Below are 12,602 nucleotides of genomic sequence, written 5' to 3'. Positions count from 1 at the left end.
GTAAGTAAGTCTATAATAAATTATTATGATGAGCAATGAACCTTTTACTGTAGGAATATCACCAAGAATTCCCTTGTGGAAACAAATCTGTTCTGGAACTCTTATTAGAATACTTATTATAAATATTATCTACTCTACTTTTTCGTTTGAATGCGTTAATACATTAATTTTTTCTTTATCACCGTGATATTCTATTTAATTTTATTAAACTAAAAAAGTCTCAATATATTACCATATTCGGTCATTAAGTGATTGATTAATCATTTATTTATTGTTTTCAGAATTTTTCAGAGATAATTTCACTTCACATATTCTTTTTCTGAGTTTCAAAATAAGTTCCAAAACATATTTATTTCCACAAGGGTTAAATAATAAATAAAACTTTAATCTACGAATATCGTATATTGTGCTTATATTTAAAATTACAGGTTTCCAATAATCCAAAATTAATCTAGCTGTCTAGGCTCCACCCATTGAAATCTTTATAAGCTGATGTGTGGATTTTAATTATATTCTGAGCCCATTTTGCATGGTGCGAAAGTTTTGTAAATGTGGTATATTTCGTAGGATCACAACTTCCAGTCTTGCTGGGTCCAATACTGGAAATACCCATTAAATAAAAAATTTCTCCCGAATGATGTACATCATGCCCCTGGAATGCTAAACCTCCACCACTATCACCTTTGCAAATATTTTGACCTGTAAAATTGATTGTTTAAATATAATTCGAAAATATAATTCATCAAATTGTAATCTAATTAAGGATGTACGAGTGCCAGAGCAATTTTGGATAAAGGTTTGATTTTTTTTTGTATATGAAGTAGGACTAAGTCTACAAAAATTCTGAAAATTTTAAGGGGAGGGATTTGCCAGGTTATTTAAATAAATGATTTCAAAAGTAGACATATTTAACATTGGTCTTATTCGAAACCGGTAGATGGATGATATGTTTTCCTAGATTTCTCCAACCCTATTAATAAAAACTATTTAAATTAAAGTTAAAACCTTAGTAAATTATTGAAAACAAAGAAAAGCCCGTTGTGCCCGACTAATTAAGGATGTATGAGCACGGTAGTGGGGACACAAATTTAAAAAATATATATTTTCAATTTTATAACTTGATAATATAAGACGAAAAGTAAGAATAAAATTTTTCGATAACTGGAATAATTTTCAAAATATCGAAAATTGAAAAATTTGTTTAATTATTCAGTTTCGATATCTCGAAAACCAAGACAGATATCGAAAACCAAGACAGATAATCAAAATGCATAAATTCATCATCAAAATTGAAAATAAGGTACAAATAATTTCAACCCTAAATCTAAAATTGCCTTGGTGCTCGTACTACCTTTAGTAGTTTATTAGTTTAAAAATCATGGCCCCCGTTTTTGAAACAGTGTATTCCAGTAAAATAGTACCTACCATCAGTTCGTCCTGCACAAAATTTATCAGCCAAATTTACAATTGGTCGAAAATTTTGATCAGATTTACTATAACATTCGTCATATGGCACAAATGGTAACTGAATATCTTTTAATACTGCACTTTTTTTGCCCCCTTCTTGGTCCACACCCCAACCAGGAACCTGTACAATACGTTTGTAAATTCAGTTGGTTTAAAATTTAATTTAAATTTCTGGCAAGGAAACGTGTAACTTCAATTTATTAATGTCTCTTAATATGTGCCTTGGAATAACTTACAAATCCTATCGATCCCATTTTAAGAAGGTCCTTTTTAGTGTTAGTAGTCCAATCTACACAAACTGGCCGGACAAAGTTATCAAATACAAATGGATCATTCACAACTAATATTGCTACATCGTTGGCAAAGTTATTTGATAGACCTTTATATGACTCCGGAATAAAAATTTGTTCAACCTAAAAAAAAGTTTAAGCAACTATAATTTAAAGTATTAAAATAAAATTAAAATTTGTTACATTTCTCAATTGAGCGTTTTCATCTCTATTGTCTTTCCATGGTCTATAATATTTCCCAGCACCAACGCCGTAGTTTTTAGGATCCTTACTTTCGAAACAATGAGCGACTAAAACAAAAAATTAACCTCTGTACACAATTATTCGTCGAGGAAATGAAAGTAATCATTTCAATTTTCTTTTTAATGAACCGATTTTGATCTCCCTTTCGACTCACGATTAATATAAAACCCGATTTAAAAAAATATTATTGACTTGGGGCTTTTCGAGATTGTAGAATCCAAAATTTGAACTTTTTTCTTTTTTTTATTCATAAAAAGTTTTGTATATATTTAAAATTTAATTTTTGACTTATCCAAAATTCTAATAATTATTATATTATTAATTGAGTTGAAAATTACAAATGAGCCCTACAATTCTGTCGCGGAAAAAAGATGTCTGAACTGATGGTGATTTGGAGAAAGACGCTTTCAAAGCAACACAAACGATTGATTTTGGCCGCCATTTTGAATTCAGCAACCTCGAGACGCCCAGGACAATATTATTTTCTTAATATATTTGTTTAAATCGTGTTTTATGCTATCCGAATCCGAAAGAGGGCTTATAGTTAAAAATTGATATTTCTTTTAAGGCAGGATAGAATTCAGTGACCTCGATAACTCTTATATTTTCGGAGAAAAACTAAATTTTTCGGCCGACATTTTAAATTTTCTAGTTTTTTATAATTATATTCGAATTTAGCGACCTTGAATTCCCTAAATATATTTTCATCTTCAGTTATCTATTTTAATAAGTTTCGAGAACTCAGAAGCTTAAAAGTCAAATTCCCTAGAAAAAAGGAGGAGTAGGTCAATAACTAATTTATCAAGTTTTTCTAAATTCAATTACAAACAATATTTTGATACATAACATTTAAAATCGTACCTGTGATAACCACCTTCGGGTTAATAATAGATCCACCACAAATCTGAGAATATACGGTTTTTTTCCTTATAGTTCTTTTGCTGTAGATGCCAACATGCCAAGGATATTCTCCAATTCCAGTATTACCACCTCCAATAATTCTTCGTACTCTTTTACTTTTTTCGTTTTTTTTACCACAAACTGAAATAACAGTTTAGTCAATTAGCAAGTAAGTTTTACTTACTTTAAATGTGGTAAATATAAGTCGTACTTTTTAAAGCATGTCAATAAATTTCTTATTACTTAAGGGCGAATTTGTCAATTGGGGGGCGAAAAATAGTTATCAAACCAAAAAATCGTTTCGATCCTCATAATACCATTATTTTAAGGATGTACGAGCGCCAGGCCAATTTTGGATAAAAGGCTTAATTTTTTTTTGGTATGAAGTTGGAAGCCTAAATCAATTTTAGAAAATTTAGGGATGGATGATATGTTTTAAACTTTCGTTCTACCTCTGACGGTTTTCAAGATAGGTCCTACGGACCCAAGATTCAAGACTCAATTGGCCTATGTTGCTCATTTAAGACATTAGCCTCACTTTTTACGTCCTGAGCACGCTATAACAATTTGAGCTTGATATCTCTTTTCATTTTTGAGTTAACGTGTTCTCAGACAGACAGACGGACAACCGAAAATTGATTTTATGAATAGATTTTGAGTCATTATATCAATAAATTAAAGTTTAATTATTTTTACTAACTTGGAATGCATGGTAACAAATTGTAATCCCATAAACCATCCACGCACGCTAAACGATTATAGAAAGATGGTATATTATCGTATGGTGGAAAATGAAAAAATGGCTTGCATGAAATTTCTGCAGTTGTACCATTTAAAACTGGTTTTGTACAATCAACTTCCAATCCATTTCTATTACATTTTATGTCCACTGAGAATGATTTTAACGGCTTGCAAGTTTTTTCTGATTTCCCTGCATCGCTAAAATAGAAATATGAATAGAAAATGGCAAAATGAAGTTCGAGTACTATTATGTTTTTATAGGCAATATCTATTTAATTTTTTTCCTATACTTCAGGCAACAGAGAATTTTTTCTGCATTAAATTACAGGAGTTATTAATTATTTTTTATTTAAATAGTTTCAGTATCACCACTGAATGTGAATGCACAAAATCCTTACAAAAATAGGCGGGGGAGGTGCCTCTATTTTAAGGAAAAATTGACTAAAAAGATTAATTATCTATAAAAAAGGTTATTAGCATTTTTGCGTAACCCCGCTCCAAATTTGTAAGAATTTTGTGTATTTTTGGTCTCAAGTGCACGGTTATGGAGAGATAGTCCAAAACGGTTTTCCTTAAAATGGTAGCATTTCCCCCGCCTATTTTTGTAAGGATTTTGTGTATTTACATTCAGTACGTGATACTAGACTTTTAAATAAAAAAATAACTCCTGTAATTTAATGCAGAAAAAAATTCTCTGTAGTCTGAAGTATATCTATTAAGTGATCCTTATTTTGCTACATTGCAGATTTTTTGTTGAGTTAAGGCTTCTCTTCATCCAATTTAATAACAATATATATTTTCTTTATCCTCTAGCCGAAAACACAGTCTTTTCGGTCGCATTTAGGTCCAGCGACTTTTGGTATACTGGGACTACTTTTTACAATGCCTCTTTGCGATCATGACCTGAGTCTAATCTAACATTATCAATACACAATATAAAACAAAGTTTTGTAAATAGTTGTCTGTAAATATCATGCCCCTATGTATGCCTAAAACTTTAAAACTATACAATGAATTTCGATGGCAAACAAGGTTTGTCATTAAGAGCATTTAGGTATATCATAAGTGAAGAAACGTCATAACTTTGTGCGTCAAAATACTTACGTATAGAGTGAACCATGAGTCCAACATTGTGTACTATAGCCTGCATAAAAAAGTAAAATAAATCATTATTAAGACGATGGGAAATTTTTAGGTAAATATTAAAAGTTGAACACTAAACACGAAAGCTAAGTTCAAATTAATATCAAAAAATTCACTAAACAGAACCACATATGAAACAATTGAATTTTTAGCGTTCAGTAACTGTAAATTCGTTTATTTATCGTTAATTGTTGAAATACCAAGTATAGACAGTGTTGATTATGGGATTGTTTTCTTTTTTTTACGTCATGCAAGTAAAGATAGGTAGCCACTCTTAGATAGCCAGTCACACACACATGACTGATATTCCCATATACTAGATACTATATAATTTGCACCTAATCTGCGTCCTCAAAAGTTGTTAATTTTTTTACAAAGGCCATTTTTTACGTATAAACTTTTGTTCTATCTCTAACGGTTTACAAGATGGACCCTACGGATCCAAGAGCCAATTAACCTATGTTGCTCATTTACGAACTCGATCTCACTTTTTGCGTCTTCATCGCGCTGTAAAAACTTCAGTTTCATTTTTGAGTTTTTGAGTTTTTGTGTTGTCAGACTGAAAATTAACTAATTAGTCACATCAATGATTGTTTTTACCCCAGAGTCCTCAATGACAGCTCTGATTTTGATGATTTTTTTTTTCAAAATCATTCTTTTTGTATTTAAAATCAGAAACATTTTAGATAGAGGAAATAATCTGGAGAAGAACTTTTATCCCCTATTTCACCCTTTTAGAGGATGAATATCTATACCAATGTTTTGTTCATAGCATCAGTATTTTTATGCATTACAAACTTAGGACAAAACTTAATATACCTTGATACATTTCATATATACATGGTATAAAAATAAATTTTTCTAAACTAAAAATTACTTTATTTTATTAATTGTGCACTTACTTAAAATAATAATAAGAACACTCCATGTAAACATTTTTAGAAAGAGGCTAACTCAATTAATTTTTAATCACTGAATATTAGAGGAAAAATAATTAATTAATAAGATAAATTCATTACGAATGCTCCATCTATAGGAGAAATGTTTATAATGTCAATATATTTTGTTCTGATTATATTTTAAGGAAAAAAAATTTAATTATAGTGGGAAAACCGATGAATGTTGACGTCTGACGCAGATATTAAGACTAGTTTTTATTATTTTTAATTGTGGATGTACGAGCGCCCGGGCAATTTTTGTTAAAAGGCTTGATTTTATATAAATTTGAACTAAGCCTAAATCAATTCTGAAAATTTAAGGCGGGGAAGAGGGGTTTTCAATATATCAAAAATTGAATCGTTTGTTTAATTACTTAGCTTTCGATATTTCGAAAACCAAGGCAGATATCGAAAAATTTTTATTTTTCGTCTACATTCATGAAGTTACAGCAAAATTCATCATCAAAGTTGAAAATAAGATACAAATAATTTCTACCACAAGTCTTAACTTAATGCTCGTACTACCTTAATAAAATTTTATAAAAAATTTTTTTTTTCGACCTTTGTTTAACATTTATAATAAGTTTAGAGAAAATCGAGAATTTGTCTATCCCATGGCTGGCACAAAAATTAGTCAAATATATTTTCGTTCGGGCACTATATATTTATAGGTCCCTCCGGTAAGTTAAAGTTTTAAGGTGTCTGATTGTAAATTTTGAGGATATCTGACCAAATTCTGGCTTGCTTTTTAGATGCAAGATATTTAAATTCCCGAAAAAAAATAAAAAAAATACTTAGTATGTGGTAAAAATATTCCCATAAAGAGAACAAGTATTATTATACCTATTTTCTCCTAAGTAAGTATTTATATGTTAGGTCGCAAAAATATTTTTAATATTGCAAACATTGGCCCAAAAATTGGCCTTATTCTTGGTACTGTTTATTATATCATCGAAAATCAGATTTTACTTTATAAGCTAGAAACTACAAGTGTAATTTATAAAATTTAAAAAACGCCCGGCCAATTTTTTGGGTAGGGAATCCATGAATCCCACTTGATATATATCTAAGAACACTCTCCATTAAATTACCTTTTATATATTTTTGTAATTCTGTTTTAATTTCCATTATTTTAATACCCTAATCGATTATTTCGCACCAAAAATCCGTCATTTTTTTATCAAACACGAATCTAGGAGCCTTTGGGTTTTTAAGGCAAATATAACGGTATCTCAAATGTCGAAATCCCTCGAGCCGTTTTGAAGATACGAGATAATCAAGAAATTTACAAACATAACCACTCCTTGACAGTCGTATAAAAAATACGTTGAAATTTCTTTTGAGTCAACTTTTTTTTTTTTTTAATATTATCAATTTTCAAGAGTTACTGAAAATACATTAACAACCAGGAAAGGAACAATATTAAATCCTTTCAAAATTTCATTGGAATAGGTATATTGGGAATATCGGTAGACTCGATAAGATCCTATCACTTCGTTTTAGGCTTTCTTGATTTTTGATGATGGTCTGCGATAAATTTGGGATTATTTCGAAGTTGGGTGTAAACTGACGATGAAATTTTTAATAATAAAAATCATGACATTAAATATTTCTAGTGATTTCAAATTATTCGTACCGGAAAATAGATCTATTCTCCAAAACTGAGAATATATCCTTACCTGGAGAATTAGAAGAAAAATACAAGTGTTAATTCTGTGTTTCCTATTTTCGTTGGTTATTTCAAGTCAAAAACTATGAAAATTTAGTAGTAACCTAAAAATAAAAGCAAAGCTAATTGGATACATTAATTTTAAGGAATATTTAGCAATATCGGTTTTCTTAGTAAATCAACTAACACTGTTTTTTCAAATGATAAAAATGTATCTAAATAACAATAATAAAAAATACGACCAAATGAGATCATCTTATACAAAAAACACTACAGTGGAACCTAGATAACTCAAACCTCAAGGAAAATACAAAAATATCGAGTTAATGAGCTTTCGGCCTAACAAGTAGGTTGACTTACAGAGGATTATATTCCTAAAATTTTGTCTTGAAAAGTGCGATTACATTTTACTAACTATGACTTATAGAGTCTGCTTTTTGAAATTCAAGTTACTTACACAGCATAAATATGTACTATCAATACTTCGCAGGGAAATAACATTTTTTTCGAATTACAAAGTCTAAATAATTCGATATAGCGCGTATTTGGGGATTCAGCGTAAGGGAATGGCATTTTTTTCAACTTATTGAGGATTGCGACTTAACGAGGTTCGAATTATCGAGATTCCACTTTTACATCCAGTGATACATGTAGTAAACGATTTGATAGATATTTGAAATTTTTATAATACCTAACGTTTCTTAAAAAAAGAGAGATGTACAATTGTTTTACTTTTTACCTACGGGTGCATCAAAAGCTAAGTATGGGAAAATAGTCGTTTCCATGTTCATTTTTCTCAACCATAACATAATTCCATGCACGAAACTGCATATAGCGGGTCAGATTAGATAGTCAGTATACTAGGGGGTTTATGGATAGAGCGAAAAAAAAATTATCATAGAAGAACCATGTGTCCGGAAATTTTACATAACGTATCGAATTTATGCCAAATCACAAATCGGGAATTTTTTTTTTGGTATTTTAACGAAAAACATTATTGGCATTAAAAATTTTTGTTCTCTATAGGTAACAGATTGTTAGAGATACAGCAATACTGCATTTAAGATGAAGACACATTTGAATGTTAGCACAGTCATACAGGATAATGATTTACATTTTTTAAGATACTTAACCGAAATCGGAACTCAGCCTACTACAAATTGACAAATAGGACCTATTCTAAATATTTTGCTTACCTATAGTAGAGATATCGAAAAAAAAAAATTATTAGAAAAAGTTGGGCATAAAAAATATTTTTTTTTATGCCCATTATGACAAAATTCGTATCTTTAATTTTTGCATTTTTTATCTATAATCAAAATTATTACAAGTTTATTTTTAAAACCTGGAATTATCAAGAGAATAAATCGCTCTATCTGTCAACTAGGACCACAGTTAGACGCATTAGATCCAACGATGAGGGGGGTATATATTATCCAAAACTATAAAAGATAGAAGTTTGCTAATTTGTACATAATTTTGAATAGAGAATCTCTATTGACTTTAATTTCATACCAATCCCATGAGACAATTTTTAAGGGATTAAAAAAAGCAGTAAAATATGTCCAAGGAAACAAAAATGTTCTAAATTAAAATGTGCACAATTTTTTCCCAGACTCAATTACAATAGTTCTCTAATATTAATATTTTGCAAAAAGGAGAATTGAAAGCAAAATTTGAAATTGTATCTAATATCTATAAATTTCTTTGAAATATCATAAGGTCAATTCTCAGATTAAAATTTGCTTAAAAATAATTATTATATAACATTGATTAAAATTATTAAAATATAAATATTATTAAAGACGCAATTAAAATATTTATTTACTTTTTTGCTTTAAAATGATCAAAACATACAAAAAAAAATTTTTTTTTTTTTAAATATAAAACTTTTGTACTTTGCGCGGCCAACAGATTCGTTATCTATGTAAAAAAAAAAAAAGAAGCTTAATTTTCGGTTGTTCTCGACATTGCATTTTTAAGTAAAGTCGCTAAGCTTAACTTTTACCATTACTTAGATTAATTTTTTTTCTCGATCATTGGTATTTCTGAAATTGGCTCTTTTTGTATTAGTGCAATTAAAATTACAAAAACATGTCCAAAAAAGACGTAACGGTTCCAATTACTCAAACCATTATAATAAGCATGACAAGGCAACAGGCACTTTGAAAATGTTAAAGCGGAAGGTTGAAAAATTAAACAAATTGATCTGTTATTTACCTTCTATGTGTGTTCATTATACACTTTAAAAAGTGGTTCGATTGTCACATAACTAGTCAACTAGTCACTGAAATATATAGATACTGAAACGCTCTCCAGCCTGCCGGCAGCGAAGAGACGAAAATGACGGATTTACATTTCTTTCTCGTATAGCCTGGTTCGAAAGTGACTGACTATAAAGTTGTATGATTGTAAGTGTCTCACCGAAGCTTCGGTTTCGACTTCAGCTTCGGCAAAAAAAACACCTTCGGCCAAACATTCGGCTTCGGCCTGAATTACGGTCGAAACACAAAAAGTGTGCGCATTTATAAAGAACAACTTTCTAATTTAAAGCATTCGTCTGATGTTTGTCAGTTATGAATCAGAGTGAGGTTTTAATTTAAACTCAAAACTTAGATCGAACTCGATGCCGGCATAAGATTGCCACTTTGAAACTAATATTTTTCGTTTGAAGAATTTTCCTCGATTAAATTTATTTATCGAGTTTCAAGCCTATGTCCATTTAAAACACCCCGTATATGTTATGTAAAGGGCGGTAAATATTATTTTTCCCAGAGCGACAAATTAGCTAGATCGGGCCTTGACTTCAAGAGTCGCACCAGACTCTATTTACGGCTTGTTAAGAATTTTCAGAGGAAGTCGCGGGTGCAGCTGAGAACTCTACATAGGACGCTGAAACGGGAGACAGAGATTTAGAGACATAGAAAAAATTATTTCTAGATTTTTTTTAAAGAATTTTCGGACGAAGTTGCGAGCATCAGCAAGTAAATTTACAAAAAAAAAACTTATCAAAACATTCAAAATGAAAATTGAAAGTTTGTGTGAAATTATTTACAGCGTTTGTTGATAAAAATTTACTATAAAAATCGAACACTTATCATTTCCCTCTATAATCCGATTATTCTACTTCAATAAGAAGCAAAACAATTAGTTGTGTTTGGAAAATTTTATAATAACAAAACATGATGTATAAATTTTTATTTGTAACTTTAATGGTTTTAATTTGTGTAACGCAAATTACACAAGGTTTTAAATTATCTGAAGGTATTTATTGAAGCATTGTTTTCTAAAAATTAAAGACTAATCATTATTATTTTTAAAATTTTATAGAATATCGAGATATTTATGGAACTGCAAAAATTGTGAGACGTGATACTGGATCTGAACAGACAGAACAGACAGCATCTAGTAAGTACTTATTATACATACACAGTGAACTATATTTCTCAGAAAAGCATTATTAAAAAAAAGGTTTATACAAGCTTGATCTTTAGGATTGTTTGAAAGTCAAATATGCGTATAAGTTGTATTGCAAAATTTAGTCCTAAAAATTATTACAATTTTCTGGAGGTCGAGTATAACGGACAACCAATTTGATTAAGGTAGTACGAGTGCCAAGGCAAGTTTAGACTAGTAATTGAAATTATTTGTTCCTTATTATTAGTGTCCGACCGAAGCTTCGGCTTCGGCTTCGGTCACCTTCGGCCAAAAAACCCACCTTCGGTCAAACATTCGGCTTCGGCCTGAATTCAGCTTTGGCCGAAGGTTCTTAGCAAACGTCGGAATTGTACGAATTGTTCTAAATGTTATTATTTTGAAATAAATTTCAAGGTAATATTTTTAATCATCTTTAGATTGACTTCTAGATCAACTTCTCAAGATCATAACCTCTAAATCAACTTCTATAGAGATCAACTTTAATATTAAAGTTTTAAAATCATGTTATTAAACCTTCGGCTTCGGCTTCGGCCGAAGGTTGTGGCGATAGCCGATTAATCGGCTTCGGCTTCGGCCAAAAATCGACCTTCGGTCGGACACTACTTATTATCAACTTTGATGATGAATTTTGTAATAACTTCACAAATGTAGACACTAAGAATACAATTTTTCGATATCTGCGTTGGTTTTTGAAATATTGAACGCTAAATAATTAAACAAAATTTTCAATATTTTGAAAATTACCTACTCCAGATATCAAAAAATTTTATTCTTACTTTTCGTCTTATATTGTCAAGTTATAACATAATTCATCATGAAAATTGAAAATATATATTTTTTTAAATTTGTGTCCCCACTACTGTGCTCATACATCCTTAATTAGTCGGACACAGCTTGTTTTTTTTTTTTTTTTGTTTTCAATAATTTATTAAGGTTTTAACTTTAATTTAAATAGTTTTTTTTTTTTTTAATTTCCACCGACTAGTTTTGGAGAAATCTATGAAAACATATCACCTATATACTGTTTTACGATAACACCAATGTTAAAATATGCTTACTTTTTAAGTCCTTTATTTATTTAAATAATCGGGCAAGTTCCTCCCACCTCTTTATTTTCCGAATTTATTACCCAATTTTCAGAATTTATTTAGACTTACAACTACATAAAAAATCAAGCCTTTTACCCAAAATTGCCTTGGCGCTCGTACATCCTGAAATATCGAACTAAATGATTTTTCCATTTATTATTCGAGCTTATTCTTGTATTCGTATGTTATTCTAACAAGATATGCTCGAATAATAAATGAAAAATACATTTTGTTCGATATTTAATCAAATTAGATGTCAGTTACTCGATGTCCAAAAAATTGCAATAATTTTTAGGACTATATTTTGAAGAAAAAAAAAAACAATAAAAAGGTTTTTGTTTTCACTCTTCAATATCAGGGTCAATAGGTCTTCTTTTTTAAACTTATATACATTTGGCTTTCAAACGACCCTAACGATGAAGTGTTTGTATACGTTTGAATTTCAAGCACTGCGATTATCCTGCCCTGCGTCCTTTTTTTTTCGAAAATCCTGTTAATTTTACCAATTTTCATTGTTTACATCCAGGTACAGTAGAATAGCAAAAAGTGCCGAATTTTCGAAAAATAAAAGTACCCAGGGCAGGTACAATATGAATACCTATAACATATCCCAATTTCAAATCGATAAAGTAAAGGGTATAATCGCAGTGCTTGAAATTCAATTGTAAATTTAACCATTCTTATC

The 12,602-nt window shown here is 29.9% G+C and overlaps 1 protein-coding gene across 1 annotated transcript; it reads right to left on the bottom strand.

The window, feature by feature from the left end:
* Positions 1–382: 382 nt before the first annotated feature.
* On the bottom strand, positions 383–5,832 carry LOC123297772 (clotting factor C-like). The gene is made up of 8 exons (XM_044879546.1): positions 5,687–5,832; positions 4,746–4,785; positions 3,601–3,839; positions 2,862–3,041; positions 1,941–2,047; positions 1,704–1,880; positions 1,426–1,588; positions 383–699 (listed from the first exon to the last, which is right to left on the bottom strand). Exons 1-8 carry the CDS (start codon positions 5,718–5,720, stop codon positions 452–454), a joined length of 1,188 nt encoding a protein of 395 aa, XP_044735481.1. The 5' UTR covers positions 5,721–5,832; the 3' UTR covers positions 383–451.
* Between the last annotated feature and the right edge of the window lie 6,770 nt (positions 5,833–12,602).

The sequence above is a fragment of the Chrysoperla carnea genome, chromosome 4 (genome assembly GCF_905475395.1).
Source record: "Chrysoperla carnea chromosome 4, inChrCarn1.1, whole genome shotgun sequence".
Lineage (NCBI taxonomy): Eukaryota > Metazoa > Arthropoda > Insecta > Neuroptera > Chrysopidae > Chrysoperla > Chrysoperla carnea.
The sequence above is the reverse complement of the archived record's forward strand: the minus strand, read 5'-3'. Positions and strand labels throughout refer to the sequence as shown.

Coding starts and splice junctions, on each gene's coding strand:
- LOC123297772 (XM_044879546.1), bottom strand. CDS start 5,720: ATGTTTACATGGAGTGTTCTTATTATTATTTTAA. Junction 3,840..4,745: donor ACTCATGGTTCACTCTATAC/GTAAGTATTTTG, acceptor TTTCTATTTTAG/CGATGCAGGGAAATCAGAAA. Junction 1,881..1,940: donor AAAACGCTCAATTGAGAAAT/GTAACAAATTTT, acceptor ACTTTTTTTTAG/GTTGAACAAATTTTTATTCC.